The sequence below is a fragment of the Anneissia japonica genome, unplaced genomic scaffold (genome assembly GCF_011630105.1).
Source record: "Anneissia japonica isolate Jap-2015-1 unplaced genomic scaffold, ASM1163010v1 scaffold690_len516080_cov150, whole genome shotgun sequence".
Lineage (NCBI taxonomy): Eukaryota > Metazoa > Echinodermata > Crinoidea > Comatulida > Comatulidae > Anneissia > Anneissia japonica.
This window is the reverse complement of record NW_022758421.1, coordinates 81,138-102,119: the sequence shown is the minus strand read 5'-3', so window position 1 is coordinate 102,119 and position 20,982 is coordinate 81,138. Positions and strand designations below refer to the sequence as shown.

The window sequence follows — 20,982 nt, the reverse complement described above, 5'->3', positions numbered from 1 at the left end:
TTTGTACACGAACGCTAATTGGTTGGCTCGCCCAGTGCAGCGCACATGGATTTAGTTTGTCTCAACAGGCCCAGACAACACCACGTCTCTGTTGTTTAGAATAGGCATGAAGGGGAATTCCCAAGTTATACCTTTGTCGTATAGATAATCTTACAATATTTTCATGTTCTTTATTTTAGTTAAATAAAAGATATAATGTGATGAATTAATACACTAGACACATGGTTTTATTTGAACACTTTATTATGACATCGTAAAGTGATGAATAAGAACATTAACACATGGCTTTATTCGTAGGCCTAGAGGCTAGGTCTAGCCTAGGTATCATCGTTCGTTCGTACATACGTTTATTGAGCGTTACGTACGTATTAGGTCAAAGGTTACCACAAATTTAACCCAACCTCTATCTTACGAATCCCCCGATTTACGTACGCCCTCTGGTCCCGTACCGTACGTAAAATCGAGGTTCTACTGTACACTTAAACTTGACTAAAGACTTTGCTTAACTCAAATATTTCAAAGTAGATCTTATTTTACATGCCAAATCGTTGTGCTTTCTATTAATTAACAATCTATAAGTCAAATTTTATCTAAGTTAAACAATTTTCCAATGCCATTTTGGATTTGACTTAGGAAAGTTCAACTGTAATTTAATTTTTTTTTCTATAGTGTCTGCTTATTATGAAATAATATTAATATAATATAAACATCATCAACATTAGCAGCCACTGCAGTAGCAGCAGTAGCATCGGTCTCAGAAGCATTATTATAAAGCAGAAGTCTCAGCATAGCAGCCTTAGAAATGGCAGCATCAGTGGCACCACAGCACCACCACCACCAGCACCAGCCTCAGCAGTAGGATCAATAGAGCTGAAAAAGTGTGTGACCGTGTGATCGACGGTCAGAGGCATTGCGCATTACTCCAGAGGGATTTTTCGAACCACTTTCAGGCTGTTGGACTATATAGTGTTCTGGATGCATTACCAGGAGGAGCCTTTACTTTGGGTGAGTGGGGTTATATACTGTACAGATAACATTTGTTGGTAGAGGCATTAGTCTACAGTAGGTACAAAAATTCTTTTCCAGGCCTGATAATCAATATCAGCAGCTTCAACAAAGCACGCTATAATGAAATATTTACCTGGGATCCCTCAGAGTAGAACACATTGTAGAATATTGTCGACTTCTCATTTAACTGATCTACATATTCCCAGAACGAACGAATATCAGGCCTCTTGCTCTCCTGATCACCAGCTTCATCGATTCTATTCATTCGAGGTCGGTCATCACTGATCACTTGATCTAATTATTGGATTGAAAAAATAGTAATAAATTTAATATTAATTTTTTACAAATGAATATTAATTTTTTAAAAACACAAAATAACCTCATCAATATATACAATTAATAATGTTTAATAATAATTTCTTTAAAAAGTAAAGGACAGATGAAGAAATGCTAAAATTAATATATATATATATATATATATTAGTATCAACAGTACTTACATAATTCTGTTGATTCCAAGATTTCACCAAAAGCAATAGAGGAAGAGAAGGAATAAAATATATGATATAATGATGCAAGTTATATAAATGACAAGCTATATCAAAAGCAATGTTATTCCAGAGCTGGATGTTGAAAGTGAGAGGCAGGTGTTGAGAAAGAAATGAAAATATGATTATAAATATTAATATTATTATAATGAGCTCATTATCACTGTCATTAATATCATCACTGACACCAAAATCATCACCATCATAAAATCACATATCTGACATCAAAATCATCATCTTCCTCAAAAAATCAATAAATGTGGAATTGATGTGGCACAGCGATAAAGCTATGGGATTTGAGTTGAGAGGTCATGAGTTTGCGACCAACAAGTCATTTTGCTTTTGTTCCTTATAAAGCATGAAACCTTTCTTCATGTGCTTGCCTCTCTTCACCCGGTGAACATAAATGAAAGTCTGGTAGGAGGTGAAAGATTTGGGATGAAATTGGGAAATATGAATTACACGAAATAGAAGTAAATACAGTACTAGCCAAGTCAAAAACTAATCACCGGAATGAAATCATCACATTTTAGGCATTTATGCTCTAATAACAACAAAGTCAAAATTTTGTATTCCTACTCGACTCACCAGAACCATCCCCAGTGAGCTCTGAGAATTGTTTATTAATGGCTCTTTTAACATTTTTATACTATCATTCTAGTAATTTATTTTAAGTGCCTGATGTTTTTTGAATCTGTTGTTTCTTTTTTATTGTTCTTGTCTTGTTCATGTATTTGCAATTCTATCACCTCACCAGTGACACCAACTGTATGTCTTTGCTTTCCCTCTGCTTTTGTTCAGATTTTGTATTGTTGTATTTTGCCGAAATTAATCAAATTTAAAAATAAATGAATAAGCGAAGGTGGTTGCAAGTTGTACATGATTGACGTTATATTCAATTACCAGGGATAAGTGCTTTGAATTCATTCTGAAATGATATAATTAAAATCATTATTACTTTTTTTACTATTAATTACTACTATTATATTTACTTTATTTGTCATTATTATGAAGTTAAATAGGACGCTTTTGAATAGAAATAGACCTGAATTGGACAAGCATAGACTCAGAACCAATCAAAATGGGTTTAGAGTTGCAAGAACAACAGTAGGTCATATTCTAGCACTACTGTATAAGGCTGATTGAAGGTGTGAAGCCAAATAACTTGGTAGCAGTTCTTACATTCATAGACTACAAAAAGCCCTTTGATACACTTCATCGTGGTAGAATGCTAAAGATACTACAGGCCTATAGCATACTTATAGTAGAATCTATTGGTAAGATGTACAACAACACTAAAGCTAAGGTAACTTCACCGGATGGCGAAATAGATTTATTTGATATATTGGCTGGTGTCCTTCAAGGAGGCACTCTAGCTCCATAACTGTTTATAGATGTTCTTGACTTTGCTATGCAAATGGCCATTGATGGAAGAGAGGAAGAGCTTGGATTCCACCTGATAAAAAGGAAAAGCAAAAGAGTAGGGCCTGTGGTAGCAACCGCCTTTGACCTTGCTGATTACATAGTGCTCCTCTCTGAGGAAATACACCAGGCACAAGGACTACTTCTAAGAGTAGAATCTTCAGTAGCCAAAGTAGGAATGAGGATGAACACAAGCAAAACAAAGCTGATGTTTAGTTTAAGATTTTTTTTCGACTTGAAAGTAGCAACTCCGTTACTTGAGCCAAGGTGGAAGCTACTGGAGTCCAGTAAACTGTCGCCAGCGTACCTGCGCATACACATGGCGACGCCATCTCAACATTGGGAGTGCGCATTTCCATTTTTGACAGCAGTTTCACATAATTTTTGAATGGCTTGTCTGCATATTTTATTATTTTTTTATTTTATTTATTTAAATTTTTTTGTTTTTATGTTTTTCAATCTGTTTAGGGTCTATACTATCAGCACCTTGAGATGCTTTTATTGTGGAAGGCATTCTAAAAATATCCTACCATTACCAAGTCATACAACAATGAATAGGTTAACATTAGAATGTACAATGCTACCAAGCTAGAGCGAAGTAAAGAATTTCAAATACCTAGCAGCATGGATGTTAAGCAGAGAAAATGATATATCAAACACAGCAAAGCAGCAGTTTGGACAGCTTGTACCAAAATTCTGGAAGTCAACTCTACCACAAAGATTCAAATTACACATATTTGCTGCTACCGTAGAATCTGTCCTCCTTCATGGATGCGAGGCATGGACAGTCGCCCCAAAACTGGCCAATGAACTGGATGACTGCTATACCCGCTTACTGAGAACTGTCCTCAATGTTCACTGGCAACAACACCTAACAAACTCTGAACTATATGGGCAACTACTGCAAATAAGTACTAAGATAAGTGCAAGAAGGACAAGATTCGCTGGTCATTGTTCCTGACGTGAGGAGCCTGCATCCAAACTTATACATTTGACACCTAAACACAGAAGAAAACCAGGAAGACGTACACTTACATACCTAGATATTCCTAAAGCAGACATTGGGCTGGAGAAAGAAGACCTCAAAACAGCAATTGGGGGATAGATGCCTATCGAAACCATTATGGTTTGGGGACACCACTCACCTTAAGCAAGTAAGCATGAAGTTAAAAAAAAATTGCTTATATTTCATTCGTTCAATATCACCAATCATAATTCTAATAAACATTACATTATTTTATCACCACAAATATCACAATATACATCCTCACTTCACATTCAAGAGTTCATAATCAAATCTTCTTACTGAATGAGTAGCATAGCCAAAGAAATTAAATAGTAATTTGTTTTAATAACAAATGAAAAATGTTATGGTGCATGGTGCTATCAAATGCTTGCTGACATTTCCATGCTTGTATAACAAACCTGTATCAAAATCAGTTACTTGGATCGATACACCACAATCTACCACAAGCAAACTCTCTAACAACCACAAATGAAAAGAAGTACCAATATAATATGTCACTTATCTACCAGAATACAGTACCAATAATTATTTTCAATCAAGTGTTAGCTAGGAATACTTGCATCAGATTGTTAAGGATCTAATAATGATGAGGAATAAAATACCTATCATCACTATTTATGGTTGTTTTTGTTTTCATCCCTATATCATCATCACCATGATTATGATCACTACTATTGTGTCATTATCATCCCAGTCTTCAGCATCCTCATTGTTATAATTATCATCACTATATATCATAATCAAAGTCATCGTCACAATTATCAATATCATTAAAATTACCTTAGTCAAAGCAATTGTTAATACTACTAACCTAATCATCCTCATCATCATCATCATCACTATATCATAATCAGAGTCATCGTCATAGTTATCAATATCATTATAATTATCAATATCATTAAAATGACCTTAGTCAAAGCAATTGTTAATATTAAACCTTATCATCATCATCAACATCATCATCATCATCATCACACTATATTATAATCAGAGTCATCGTCACAATTATCAATATCATTAAAATTACCTTAGTCAAAGCAATTGTCAATATCACTAACATAATCATCATTACTATTACTTAATTTGTTGTGTCATCATCATCATCATCAGCACTACAACCACCATTATCATTAGCCTTACCAACACCATAAACATCATCACAATCATAATGACCAACATGAAGACAGTCATCACCACCACCACCACCACCAATTATTATGATCATCACTATCATTCCTTTTCAAGTATTCTACTGAATAGTGAGTATGTTCAATTGAATCATGTTCAATTACACATTAAGTAGTGTTAAACTAATACTATGTGTTTTTTACATCAAGGGAATAATTATATTTGCAAAGTATAGTTTGAATTAAGCTACAGTACATAAAAAATAATTATTATTATGAAATTGCTTACCAACTTCAAACCTTTCATACTCTGAATCTAACATGAACGTCTTGAAGCGGTTTGATACGTAATGGTACGCTAGCATTTGGAGGAAGTGTTGGTTGAATTCAAATGACATTGGGAACTGCCGATGCACCTAAGGATAAAAGCAAAAGGACAATTATTGAAGGATGATTATGATGATGATGATGCAGAGAAAAACAAGTTGACAACAAAAATGAGAAGGAAGATAAAGAGATGAGGAGGATGATGAGAAAGATGATGAGGATGATATATATGATGAGCATGTGAAAGAAGTCAAGTCAAGTCAAGGAGAATGATGTGGACAATAAGGAAGATGACGAAAAAGTTAAGGAAGGTGAAAATGATGAGGATGTGAAAGAAGACAAGAAAAAAGAGAAGGGGGAGAAGGACAATGATGTAGACAATGAGGAAGATGATGAAAAATGTAAGGAGAATGATGAGGAAGATGATGATGATGATGATGATGATGATGAAAATGGTGGGGACGTAGAAGAAATGGTCAAAGATAAAAGAGATGGATAATGATGTGGACAATGAGGAAGATGATGAAAAAAATAAGGGGAATGATGAGGAATATGAGGATGATGAAAATGATGAGAATGTAGAAGACAAGATGAAAGAGAAGGAGAATGATGTGGACAATGAGGAAGATGATGAAAAAGATAAGGAGAATGATGAGGAAGATGAGGATGATGAAAATGATGAGGATGTAGTAGACAAGGTCAAAGAGAAGATGAATGATGTGGACAATGAGGAAGATAGATGACAAAAATATGAATGAGGAAGATGAGGATGTGGTCTAGGGCAAGATAAAGAGGACAATAATCTCAACAACAATGATGATGATGATGGTACAAAAAGGGTGGAAAATAAGAAGACAACAGATAAGAGGGTAAGAATGCAATGCAGAAGGGAGAGGGTCAGAGCAAGAGGAGAAAGAAGTGAAGAAAGATATGAAGTAGGAAAGGCAGGAACAAGAGAGGAAGAACAACAGAACGTAAGACAAAGTTATCTACCTGGTGGACACAGTCCACGAACTGTAGGAAGACAGGTGCAAAGCCACTAGCCTGGTGATGTAACGTATGATTGCTACGATGCGTAAACCGATGACCAAAAGCTAACCACTCCTTCTCAATGAGGACTTTAAAACCCTCAAATGTACGGTAATAAGGATCCATCAACAACTCTGCCAAAGATACAACCTGCAGAAAAAATTTTTATTCTTTGAATTTGTGGTATAATAATCTTGCTTATTTGAATGAAACATTTGTCAGAGAAAAGAGAAGATTACATGTCCAAGTAATATTACTTACAAACCCAAAACATTAAGCTTTGCATGCGCAAAAATTCTGCCAAATCTTCTCATGTTTATTTGTAAATTCTTATGCCGGGCAGTCACGGCATCGTAAGATCGTCTGCTGACTAATCCAACTCGGCTCCCTGTGAGCGTTAGATGAGGAGACACCGTCTGCGGATTGTTGGTGGCGATTTGAGCGGATCATTATAAACAATCTGTTGTGAGCATGTTGTGTTCTCTATAAAATCGTGTTTACCGACAGCCGCTGGGCATAGTGATTGCCAAGTGGGTGGTACCTGGATCCACCACTGATTCCGCAATTTTTTCAGGAGGATAATTTTTTAGTAGAATTCACTCAAGTGCAGCTTTTATGAGGTAACAAACTTTACAATCATGAAAATATTGTAATTGATAATTTTAACTCACCTGCGTAGTGAAATCCCAGCCATCTTCAAAGCTGACCATTACAGAAGAACCTTGACAGTCAATCAAGTCCACCACTGCTCCTGCTAGCTGCATTACAGTTTTTATCTAAACACAGAGACCACAATGGAGTTACAAATTGATCGCATAATTACATGATAATACTGATTACATGAACTTCAAAAGATGATTACATGATTGTTTATTTATTCATGCAGCACAAATCAATAAATACAATGCTGTTCATTATGGCCGTAAGGTATCTTTTTACAATTTACATCAATTACACATTACGGTACATCATAAAGAAGCAAAAGTTAAATGCAGAAATTAAATATATAGATACAAATCATAATGATTGTACAGTTCACAAAAGCCAATGTATGCCTGATCATTACAAGATGATGACGTGACTGTTAGTAATACAAAGTGATTGCGCAATTACATAATACTGATCGTTACATGAACATCACATTATGATCACATGACTGTTAGTTACAAAGTGATCGCGTAATTACATGATAATACTGATCATTACATGAATATCACAAGATGATCCCATGATTGTCAGTTACAAAGTGATCAAATAAAACACTGATCATTATATGAGCATCATAAGATGATTCATGATTGATATATATAAAGTGATCAAATAATTACATATCATTACATGAATATCACAATATGATCCGATTGTTAGTTACAAAGGTCAAATATACATGATAATACTGATCATTACATGAAAATCATAAGAAAAGTGATCACATAATAAATTTATAATGCATTTACTATATATATATATAGTGCTCTACCCATTAAAAAAGGCTGCTTTTAACAAGATTCACTATCACTTCTCCAAAAGTAGTTGAGGTCTGAGTTGTTTATTTAAAGGCAACAAGAGAGATCTATTAATTTTCAGCAATATGACATGAAAGAAAATATTAAGTACTGTATATAGTAATGGCATTTAAAATGTGAATTGATGAAAGAAAGAACACAAATTGTGTGTGACCAACCTGCGGCAGCCACTCTGAATCTTCCACTAGCTTGAGGAAAGCCATCTCCGGGTCTTTGGATACAGCACTTGGAATGCATGCCTTCATGAACTTCTTAAAACTTGCTTTCACTTGACGTACTTCATTGAATTCATATGGAATAAAGTCACACTTCAATGACCCCTCCAACTTGAATGTCTGTGTAAATAGCATACAAATTTGAAAGTATTTTAACATAATTACATACACCTTGAATGCATGTTACAATTTTATACAAATTTAGTAATCAGTTTTAACATAACTACATAACATAACATACATATCATTACTACATATCATAACATTATGATATGCCATATCATTAAACAACCAATATATTTGAAATTTATGCTCATATTAAGTCACAGATTCAGAAAACTTTTTTAAAAAGCTTTTCTTTCCAGATCCATTGTACAACAAAATCAAAAGCTTTAATATTTGTCAAATCCTATTTTAGAATTTATCTTAATTATCCTCATTCATCTTCTACTTTCAAGCCCAGTAGCAGATAAAGAAATTCAAAATAGGGAACCCAGGGAGGGGTTTGGACCACCTCAACCCCACCATGGCTGGGGCTGAGGCAAGACTGTTTTGGGGAAGGGCTTACTGCAGATACTTTAGTTACTATATTAAACCAAATATAATACAAAAAATACAAAAATATTTTCTATAAATATACAAAACCTTGAGGAACCAAGATGTTGACAAATGTGTAAATGTTTCTTGATGGAAACTTCAGTGGGTATACTCACTCTTAACTGTGACTTCTCTCCAAACACGTACATGTCAGCCTTGCGCGGCTCCTGCGCCTTGGCATGGTCGACGTCCGTGATGCTGCCATTACGATTCGCTGCACGGTATCCAAGAGTAAGAGATTTAAAAGAAGCTCTTGAGGGCAATGCCAGTGTGTTTGCACGACCGCCTGACCTTAAAGTTCCTGAGCAACCAACAAGAGCAAAGCACAGCTTGAATTGTGGGAAGTATTAACTATCAGATGCCTTAGAGACTTGATGATAAGTGAGTATTCTTTAAATGTTTAAGGAATTAATAAAATATGATTGAAAAATGCATACAAGAAACAGTGGGGTAGCATAGGATGAAAGAATTTCAAGAACAGAATGCAGGAAGCTCAATATATTAAATGAGATTTGTTTACAAAAAAACACTTAATTTTTGGTGATAATTTTTGGGTAATCAAGCGAGAGGTTCACAAATCACAAATATGTGTAAAAAAATAACATTTACATAAATGTAACACCTAACACTAAATGGTAGTTAGTGTACCAACCTGGAAATATGCACATTTTCTTTATGTTAATTACCAAATACCTGTGCTTTAAAATTATAATTAATCTCATAACAAATCACTAACCACTACAATGATGTCAATGTTAGTATTACAAGTTACCTCTACCTGTACTAATCTTTGCTAGACAGACAGTCCTAACATTTATAGAATTAAAGTTTATCTGAAAATACAGTATACTAAAACATGGATTCCATATTTCTAATAATTCACAAAAACAGGTATATTATTACACAAGATGTAGAAGGTGTACCAGTAAGCACAATTGTGCAACCAACACCACATAAAATGTGGATGGGTAAGCACACACATGTGCAACCAACAACACATAAAATGCAGATGGAATTAACACACCAAACCACTCTACAATGCAGAAAATGGCGGTAAGCATACTTAAACCACTCTAGAGGGGGGTAAGTACACTGAACCAACCTGCAAAAAATGCACAAAATGTAGAGGGGTAATTAGCACACAAAAACTTTGTAATGTACAAAATGTACAGGTGGTACGAACATGAACCCACTGCATTATGAACATAAAACACTAAACCACTTTACAATTTACAAAGGGACTTCGCTAATTATGATATTCTTTAAGTAAATTTGTCTTCAATATTAAGCATAATTGGATATCTTTTAATTTTGCAGATACTCAGGCCCGTAGCGTAACTTAATTTGTGGGAGGTTCATTTCAGTGTAAAGTGGACCCTTATATCTGATACTGTACTCTGGAAAACATTATAAATACTGTATATCTATGATTATAAATTTTTTGTTTTTAAATTCAGACTTTCTCCAGTCTTTTGGCGGTTCGTCGTAACCCCATTAACTTCTCCCATACGCTACGGGCCTGATACTTATTAATCCCCCACCCCCACGCTACGGGTCTGATACTTAATTAAGTCCAAATGAAGTGATCTATCAAAATTTAATCATAATTTCAATTTGCTTCTGCCAAATTTGAAACATTATTTGAATTAAATCCTGACCAAAGCTGGTATTAACTAGTTGCTTAACTTCAATATAAAGAGTTAAACAATTTTATAACATCTATGACCTCTTATCATGCTTTCAAATAACTACACTGAAATTACATTTTGTATAATTTTATAGATAATTGCATATTTATTAAAGAAGTGGCCAAATCTTCGAGCAAAATAGGTACAACTAAAGTAAGCGTAACAAAGCTATAACTAAACTTATTTTTTATTAAGTCTCTAATCTAAGTCCACTACTTGTGTGTTTTTTCTTGAATACACTCTAGTCATTCTTTTAATTATATTTTAAACAAGTTAAACATGGTACATAATACAAAATTAGCAGTATATAATATGACCTCACAAAATTACAATAATGCAATTTATATTGTTCAATTTGATGTTATTTGTTGATAATATGTCCTCATCAAGACCTTGTCCTAACCTTGAGGTTAAGTAACTTTGCAGGATTTAAATTAAATTGATTTAAGATTATGTAACCAATTTCTGCTTTTGCTCACACTGATCAAAACATCTGTACCCTATTTGAATCCCAATTAAAAATTATTTTTGTTTGCCTTTGGTGGAGCATTTTTGCAAGAGTTTATTCATAATCATATTCAAAATTCTCTCCAAAATAATATAAATTGAATACTGTTACAGATAATCCACATTCCATTGTTTGTTTTGAGTGGTTTTTGGTATTATGTAGAACTAAGCATAAAATGCATATTTTTATCATTTAACAGGTAATTAAAACCAATTTACTTTTCCAAACTAAAAAAAAAAAACTATCTTTATTTGTAGAGCAAAATATTTCATAAAATATCTTTAGAATAAAATATTTCTAAACTTAGGATGGATTTGAAATAATGCTGTTAAAAATATGGTGAAAGATTAATAATTTTGTTATTAAGAAATGAAGCTGTTATATTTTATATCAAAGAAATTGTATTGAGGTTTTGTTAGCGCAGTAGTGATCGTTAAATTAGCAATTAAGATGTTGTTGTCTAGGCTATGCAGAGTAACATGCGGCTATCGGTAGAAGGCTCTGGTGATTGCTCAGTAAATAAGGTAAGTGGTCAAAACAAACAGCAAAATCAAAAATAGATACATAATGTATATATAAAGATATAAACAAATCATACAAGATATATGAGGAAAGAACCATATTAACAAGTTGATAAATTAAAAATAATTTCAATATTATTTATTTATCAACCTATCAATATCAGTATTAAATTTAAGCCTATAAACAATTCAGGACATGTCTATTGCAATTGAAAATAAAAAGAACTATATTATAACAAAAACAATAACAGCAAAACAACAATAAGTAAATAATAATACAATAACAATAATATAATAATAAATAAAAATCCTTGAAGTTGTATTTCATTACTTTAAAAAAACTTTCCTATATTAATTAGAAATTCCAATAATAAAAATAAAGTATTATTATAAAAAAAAAAACCAGTAATAATAATAATAAAATATTAAAAATATTAACAATAATAATATGGTAATTATAAATATCAATAAAATAAACATAATTAATAATTACAAAATTATAATTTAGAAAAACTTTACCATTCAGAAAAAAAATAATAATAATAAGAATAATAATAACAATAATAATAATAATAATAATATTATATAAAAGCTTGAAAGTATATCTTAATATTTTATCATTCATATAATAATAAAGGTGCTCGATTATTAAACATGCGAAAATAAAACAACAAAATAAAATAAAATTTTGAATTTCATTCACATTTTTGCTTCATATTTAGCAGTTATATATATCATAAACTTTGCAACAGAAACAAAAAATAAACTAATTGTTGATATCCAAATTTGTGCTGATATTTTCAAAAAAAAAAAATTTGAAAATGAAAAAAAAAAAGTTTTAATTTAAATCAAAGCTTAAAAGTCACCTAAGTACTGTTAAACTAGTAAACCCACAAACAATGGACACACTACCATATTAGACATAAGAATTTGAACTAAGAATTAAAACTATTGACAACCTACTGATGTGATTCCAAACAATTAAAAATGAAAGACAATGTTACTGTACAAACAACTAAATTATATACAGTATATCCAAACAATTACAAAATGAGATATGTTAACATACAAATAAATACTACCTAATAGGTAGTAAGGTACAACAGAAAGTAAACAATGAAATAATTGGTTATAACTTTAACAAAAATTGATTTACTATACTAATTACTACTTCTACTATGAAACAAAACTAAATTTGGTAATGCAAAATTAATTTGTAATCATATAAAAAAAGATTTATTTTAATTTACAATGAACATTTCTCTGAATTTCAAAGATAAATATATGAACAATCTACTAGTCATGTAAAAATAAGAAAATTTTTCTAAAGGAACAACTCAAAATTTAATCAACTAAATTGTTGGCAAGAAATCCCTCATAGATAAATTTGGCTTCTGTCACCAATATTAAATTACTAGTTCTCAAATTTCAACATGCTTGGTGCAAGTAATTTGTTTTGATTGGATAATGAAACATTCTCACACAAGGTGCGACAAGCCTGATATTTTAAACACACAATGTGCCGTGAATGACAATACACGAATAATAATATGAATGGAAGTAAAAAGAACGAAAAAAATGCAATGTCTTTTTGAACTCAAAATGAATGTGATTTTTTTTTTCTTTTTACCTTGTGTTGCCTTTCCGCCACTGGAGCGGAGAATACTCCGCTGGAAGAGAGCCGTCCCGCTCGTGGTAACCCTTTTGGTGCCGAGTCTAGGACTGGCTTCCTGCATGTCCAAAGAGTTATTTGATGCAATCTTGTTGAGACTCAACAAGGAGGCGCTGTTAACTGATGAAGATGAGTTTGCAATAACCTGCATAAAGTATTTTTCTTGTTCAATACTTTTACTTGCTACTCCACCATCTGCAGAAGTAACTAAAATATAAATAAAATTTATTAATTACAAGTATTATTGTGATAAAACAGGGGTGCGGCCATAAAAATCGGTCAGAGTTCCAAAGTGAATTTTTGATTTAACACCGAGGACCGCACACAAACTTTGGTGTTCCAGTGACCTTCCCAAAACCACCCTACACTGCTTTTACACCATTTTATTCTCAGTTTCAATGTTACTTTTTACATATGGTCAGTGTTGGGCCGTAATAACAAGGTGTGTTCTAGCCAATGTTGCTTGGCGGGCAGCACACTGTGTTTTTAATTCATTTTCACGGGCCGTAAGAAAAAAACACCTGTTGAGCCGTACTTTCCCAACCTGTGTGATAGGGTATAGTTAGTACAGTGGTTGTTTTTCAAATCCCATAATGTACGCATCCTTGGGGTAGAAACTCTATTTACACCTGTCTCTACATTATCTTGGTTACACTGCTTGACTCACTATTACTTGATTGCGTCGCCTGCGTTGATGATTTGATCATTCCCATCACACCTTTCCCATGGAAACCACCGGAACGTAAAAGAAGTGCCTTTGTCTTTGGATGCCTCCACACAACGACCGGAAACCTATTATTACGGTAGCATCTGGATAACCTTCGTATACTGTCATCCTGGCATGGACCTGGTACAGCAACAAGTCCTGGATAACTGGACGAACACAGAAGATAAACATAAATAATTACAGTAATGAATGGTTATGGAAGGGCCATATATATTATGGCAGGGCCATATATTAAAATGTTTGTTGCTGAATCCAGAGTTACTCATATGTTCACATTTTTACCCCTTTTACTTTGCAAAAATATATATTACTTTATAAATACTTACTTTATAAATACTTCTATTGTTTGAAGCTTTTTGGCTAATGTAGAGGAAAATAACAAAGTGTTTTTCACGCCGAAACTTTTCGTGTCACGTGAATATATATTTGCATAGTGGGAAAAATACTTTAGTCAAACACATACCTCCTTGCAACTTCATAGTGTATGTTGACATCAGTTAGCCTAAATCCTTCGGCAGTCCTTCCAAACTTTTGCTTCTGGAGTGTCTCAAAGCATCCAAGGCCGAGCCTCTTATAGTCTTGCACATATAACTTATCGTGTAGTTTATCCGGGGATAAAGTATCGGAGGGTTTCAATGTCCCCACGTCGGCTTCATCAATTACTGAAATGGTAGAAAGAAAAGTATTATAACGGAACTTCATTGACACACATTTATCAGTCTTCGAACACTTTGTGAATTAGTGAGAACTACAGTACACAGATGCTCAAATTAAAATTATTTATCTTGTTAATGCAGAAATTAATGTTATAATCAATGTAATTTTCATAATTTATTATTTCCTTTAGTTAGTATATTATATAAAGTCCTCTTTGCACTCTCAAGTTTTATGTGACAAATGTTTGTGATTTGCAATATATGGATGTGATATGACATCATCATGACCATATACGAATGTGATATGACATCATCATGCCCATATATGGATGTGACATCACCATTCCAACATGATGTGATATGACATCATTATGCCCATATATGGATGTGACATCATTCCCATATGATGTGATGACATCATCATGCCCATATATGGATGTGACATCACCATTCCCACATGATGTGATATGAGATCATCATGCCCATATATGGATGCGACATCATTACCATATGATGTGACATCATCATTTTCATATATGGATGAATATATCATTCCCATATGATGTGATATGACATCATCCAGCCCATATATGGATGTGACATCATTCTCATATATGAAGTGATGACATCATCATGACCATATATGCATGTGATATGACATCATCATGCCCATATATGGATGTAATATATGATCAGGGCCATATATGGGCAAACCATAAAAATTAACTACATAAAACTTGATAGTGTGGCAATGCTTAAGCAATTACTAACAATTATAGAATTTGATATCAAAAACCTAACAGAAAAAAATCATAATTAACAATCAGTTATAATGTACTTATATAAACAACATTCAGACAGAAGACAAAATCAATAATTAAAGACAAAATCTACATATGAAAAATAGAAAACAAAGCAATTTGAGTAAATAAATATACACCACTTTTATGGAAAAAAGAATAATTATATATATAATCAAAAGAAAAAAAAATTTAAAGTTTGATGAGTGCTTTTAATTCATGCAGAAAAATGAAAATAACTGAAGTATAATAAAATTAGCATATGCATGTCGAATAAAGAAATTGTGAAAAAATTAACAATTTTTACATTCATTGACCAACACCATCTTAAATACTAAAATAATAATAGCTCATTAATAGAACACACACCCTCCGAAATACCACCAACCTGAATATCATAAATTGTACAATTAATTACTTCATAAAAGAGTATTATTTCAGTAGCGTCACGCTTGGGCAATGACGTGGGGCTAAGCGCCAGGGCCCTCAGGCACGAGGGGCCCCGAAAACGTATTAAAAAAAAATATATAATATATAAACTATAATACCATAGTTTCATTCAATGTGCCCAACAGTTTTAATAAGAGCGGGGTTCTGATGTTGGACATTTGTTTCTGATTTTGTGATTAATCTGCTTTGCAATTAATGTTAACCAATCTCCAGCAGATACGTTATCAAAATATGTTTTAATTGTTTGTCACTCAAATATTCTCTGTATTTATTTACATCTACATAGAGTACAGGCTTATTGTAGGCCTCCAGTTCCGAAATCTGGCATATGTAATCTATGTTGGTTTTGTCATAAAATTGTCAGAAATATTTTGTCATGGACATTTAATGTTCTCTGATAATAGTACAGTTAACAGTTCATAAATATGGGCCCCAAAAACAGTCACCGCCAGGGCCCCATAGACTCTGTGACGCCACTGTTATTATTCATAATATTTGTAAATGACAAAATCTAAAAAATAATTATGAAAAGACACAAGAAGGAAGACCAATGAAATAATGCAGAGGAGGATCCAGGGGAGCAATGGGGGTTAGGGACACCCCCACAAAACGAGAAGAAGAAAATAAGAAAAAGGGGAACACAGTACTCAATAACAAGATAATTTTTGATTTAAAATCCATTTTATATTGCCTATGTTCAAGGATATCTCAACAAAAAATCTCAAACACATTCCCCGGCCTGGTGATTTGCACATCGCATTGGCTTCCCCCTACCCCCACTTCCCAGATTTTTCTCTGGATCCGCCCCTGTTATGCATGCATTATAAACAGCAATAAAACATTATGAAACATTTAATGAAAACTGCAATCAAAAGAAATTATTGAATCTTTTCAAAAATTAACCCAAATTAAAAAATGAAATGTAGTAATGAAAAAAAAATTATAACTGAAAGTAAAGAAAAACAGATAAAGAGAAAGAGAAATCACACATGGAAAAGCTAAATGGCAAACAAGCAATTTTTTTTTTTTTTTTGCGAAAACACACCAATTTTTTTTTTTTTTAATCCCAAAATATAACATCAAATAAGATATCATACCTCCAAGGACTGGTGAGAATTCTGTTTTGAGAGGATTAAAATATGAATAAAAACAAATTGTAGTTAAAATGGCTCCAAAATAAAAAGCATACTATACAATGTAGACAGACATATTGCAAAAAAAATCAAATCACTTATTCAATAAAATTCTTAAAAACTATGAACATTAAGTACTAATTTATAATGTATTGCAATATAAAACAAATTGTTAAAACACTGAACATAATTTGAACGGTGTTCACAGTTTTTAATTTAGTAAATATGTCAGTTTGTATTGTTAAAATAGAAATTAAATATGAATTATATTTGAATTTGTTAAAAAAAAACTATCTTTACAAACTTATCAGCATGTATTGGTGACATCTGCTTAAAAATATCTTGACTTCAGCTTAATGTGTTAAAATAATTTGTATAAACTGTCAAATTTCTGACAAATAATTTATACAAATATTTATTACTTTCACAAAAAAACAAACATGACAGTGCTATTAAGGGCATCGGTTTGATAGATACACCTAGAAAATAACGTACAAATAACGTATTTATCATTGTTGTGTTATGTTGCCAGTAGTACACTTGACTGGAGGGCGCCGTCTGAACATATACCAACTCATACTGAACATATACCAACTCATGCAAAAAGTGGACGAGAAAACTCGCACTTGGCAGAGGCAATAAAAAGTACTGTCCCACTGCCGGCGACGAGTTCACTAGTATCCTTATATTTTCCCACCAATTTATTAAACAAACCATTTTGATGATATATGACTAGATAAAATTTCAAAAAAGTATGTTTGTACATGTATACGTGTTTTGGCACACGGCAAGGAACCTAAAAAAAGGTCTGGCAGTCAACGTGTTAAGATATTAGGCAGTTTTTCGACGCGTGACAGTAACCTTAACGTTAACCCTTTAAATTCCCACATGAATTTTGCCAAGGTCACTGAGGCCCATTAAGCCCCACTGTCATCATCCGCTAAAATAAGGGTAAGTGCATCACTGACATTGAATGATTGCTACTGATTTGGCCACTTTGAAGGCTTCTACATGTCAAGTTGCGGCAACAATAGGGAAATCCCCATAAATTACTCATTAAATAGAGGGCAGCAGCACCAAAGTCAGTCAGTATATAATTCGAGTGGGCTTTCTGTGACAGTAAATTGGTCCGTATATTATACGGACCGCAACTTCAATGGGTTAACGGACGACTTAAAAATTTATTCATCTTGCAGAGTATGTTAATTTAAGGATTTTACGTGCTCGAAGTACGTTAGTTACGGGTTTGCGTATGCGCATTTCAATTTATTTACAAAAGGGGCGGAGCTATCACGCTGCATGTTGGGTACTTACGTTAAAGTTAAGATTAACGTCATGCGGCGAAAACTACCTATTCTAAAAACAAACCCTAAGACTGACACCCTTTCAAAAATGGTGTTTGTAACACTAAAGCTCTAACCAGACTATCAAATTTTATTTAAAAAAACAAAACTGTTGTATGCCCATATACAGACATGCAATGCCTATATATGGTCATGATGTGATGTCATCATGACCATATTTAGGCATGTCACATGTTTTGTCACAATAAATATTTGATAGTCTGGACAGGGCTTTAGCTGCAATGTGAACACAGAGACACATAGAATAAAATTGAAAATAAAGAATCAAATCTGAAACACCCCCCTCAAACATCAAGTAAAACGTCTTCAAATGATATACAAAGATCAAGGGGGAAGAATCATTTTTACCAATTTACAGATATTATTTACACATAAAACCATTAGAGTTAAGAGCAAAATTATTAATAATGGTGTGCTACGAAATAGGATCAAGACACATAATTTTGAAACAAAAACTGTAGTGTGTTACTGACATTTAAATATGCACATAATTATTTTTACTTATAACTTGCCCTACTTATGGGTTGTTTTTTTTTTTTTGCTCCAATGCTCTACACTTTTGATTTGCAAATGTAAATTACAATAAACTATTGGAAATTTATCAAGGCACCAGTATAATATACCTTGATAAACTTACAGCATTGAATTCTAATTTACAGATGTAGAAAATAGAAATAATGTGTGCAATTTAAATAAAAAGATGACATACTATGCCCAAACAAATCAAGAAAAAAATATTAAAATTAAAAGAAAGCTTTGAACTGCTTACTTGAAGTTACCAACAATTGTTAATTATTATTATTATTATTATTAATATTATTATTATTATTATTATTATTATTATTAAGTAAGATTATTTTTAAAATGAGAGTGCAAATTACTACAGACGTTTTACTAAAAATATCCTTAAATTTTATGAGATAAAAATGAGAGTATGAAAGCCATAATAAACAACAATCCAATTAAAATATCAAACAGTGAAATAACAATATGCTACATAGTATACATAATACATCAATTATAAACAAGAAAATGCACTGTAAATTATTGGATTTTTGTCTGTCAGACAAACCAGTGATTGTCAGACATGTCTACAATATTAGATCATTGTCTGATTGTCATTAAAGCTGTATTCGCTTCAGTCTGCTAGAAATTGTAACTCAATTGTAACTTTTCATTATAGTAGATCTATCTTACCAGGGCAGAATAGAAAATTCCCAGGGCAGCAAGTCCAATTTTCTATGACATCATACATTTTTTTCCAGGGTAGCATATTCAAATTTCCAGGGTAGCATAAGCAATTTGTAAGGTTGCAGATTCTAATTTCTATGAAACTGTCAATGGTAGCTTAAACTTCAGAGATGAAACATCAATGTCTATGGCAGAACGTACCAGTTACAGTGATATAACATACAGATTTCACCACAAGTGAAATTGGAAAGTACGATATTTTTGTTGCCTCGCGTTGTATGTATTATTATTAATATTCCAAACGATCATTTTCAAGGCTGGAAGGGCCACCCTCAAAAAAATGTTAAAATATAAATTTAGGTTTTTAAGAATGAAAAGTCAAGATTACTCTCTATGGATAAATGGAATTGTCAAGTATGAACATGGAAATAATAATAAAACAACCCAATCATGTCAATGTCTAAAAATCAACAAACATATTTAAACATACGAGTGGTTTCTGAAACAGAATAAACATTACTAAAACAAGAAAAACAGAACACCATCAGTTTGATGAAATGAAAATCAAGGAAAAAAATGGCATGCAAGTGATAACTACTAAACCAAAAACAAAACAAAAAGGAAAAAGTGAGTTGGAGTGGGAAGAAATGTAAATGAAATGGACTATAACCTGTCGATGTATCCGAGGGGGATCGGTATAAGCTGGCTCGTAACGATGCACTGGCTATATCAATATCTGATGAGGAAAGAGCACATCACATTACATCAACACCACAAACATTGGTATAGCACACTGCTATAAAACCAACCAAATAATGGTACACAGCTAGTAATTGCACCAAAACCATGGTACACTTCTGCAATTTGTACCAACAATAGTAGTCATGGTGGTCCAGTTAACATGGTGCATAGTTGCTATGAATAACTACAACCATGGCACATAGCTGCAAGTGATAAATCCATAGTTTGGCATTGCTTATACCACAACCATGGTATACAGCTGCTAGTAATAACTCCATGGTTCAATGGTAGTTCTGATACCCAATCCATGGCATACATTGTCTATAAATACTAAAATTATGGAACATAGCTGCTGTTAGAACACCCAAGAATCATTGGTATCTTTACCAAGGTACTGTTGCTGGTATTCCTACAATCAAATATATGATAACCATGGCATATACCTCATTGGTGTTATGGCTACCAGGTACAAATATTTGGTAAGCTGGCGTTATTGATGAAACTAATAATAATCAGGGCTAAGAAAAAAAATTGCCCCAAAATAGGGTAGGTAGGTAGGGATATTTTTTTTTAACACTGCCACAATATTCAGCTAAGACCTCGAAATCTATAAAATCAATTAAACAAGCCTTTCAAGCCCCCTTAATTGTCATATTTTTTGTCCTTGGACTACTTTTGAAACATTTTGCTTGACACCCGACCATG

General features: G+C 32.8%; 1 protein-coding gene across 7 annotated transcripts in view; it reads right to left on the bottom strand.

Annotated features, from left to right (window-relative positions):
- Positions 1–20,982, bottom strand: part of LOC117125262 (myotubularin-related protein 13-like) — a 74,530-nt gene that overhangs the window by 10,018 nt on the left and 43,530 nt on the right. The window contains exons 23-34 of one of the 7 annotated variants that reach the window (XM_033271718.1): positions 20,207–20,272; positions 16,946–16,966; positions 14,406–14,604; positions 13,883–14,088; positions 13,174–13,422; positions 8,943–9,127; positions 8,173–8,349; positions 7,160–7,264; positions 6,453–6,638; positions 5,422–5,548; positions 4,404–4,460; positions 1,142–1,302 (exon numbers count right to left, since the gene is read on the bottom strand). In XM_033271718.1, the coding sequence (XP_033127609.1) occupies positions 1,142–1,302; positions 4,404–4,460; positions 5,422–5,548; positions 6,453–6,638; positions 7,160–7,264; positions 8,173–8,349; positions 8,943–9,127; positions 13,174–13,422; positions 13,883–14,088; positions 14,406–14,604; positions 16,946–16,966; positions 20,207–20,272 (1,739 nt within the window). Of the gene's footprint in view, positions 1–1,141; positions 1,303–1,508; positions 1,515–4,403; positions 4,461–5,421; positions 5,549–6,452; positions 6,639–7,159; positions 7,265–8,172; positions 8,350–8,942; positions 9,128–13,173; positions 13,423–13,882; positions 14,089–14,405; positions 14,605–16,945; positions 16,967–20,206; positions 20,273–20,982 lie in introns of all 7 variants that reach the window. The other 6 variants (XM_033271721.1, XM_033271724.1, XM_033271722.1 and 3 more) reach the window with 6 other exon arrangements.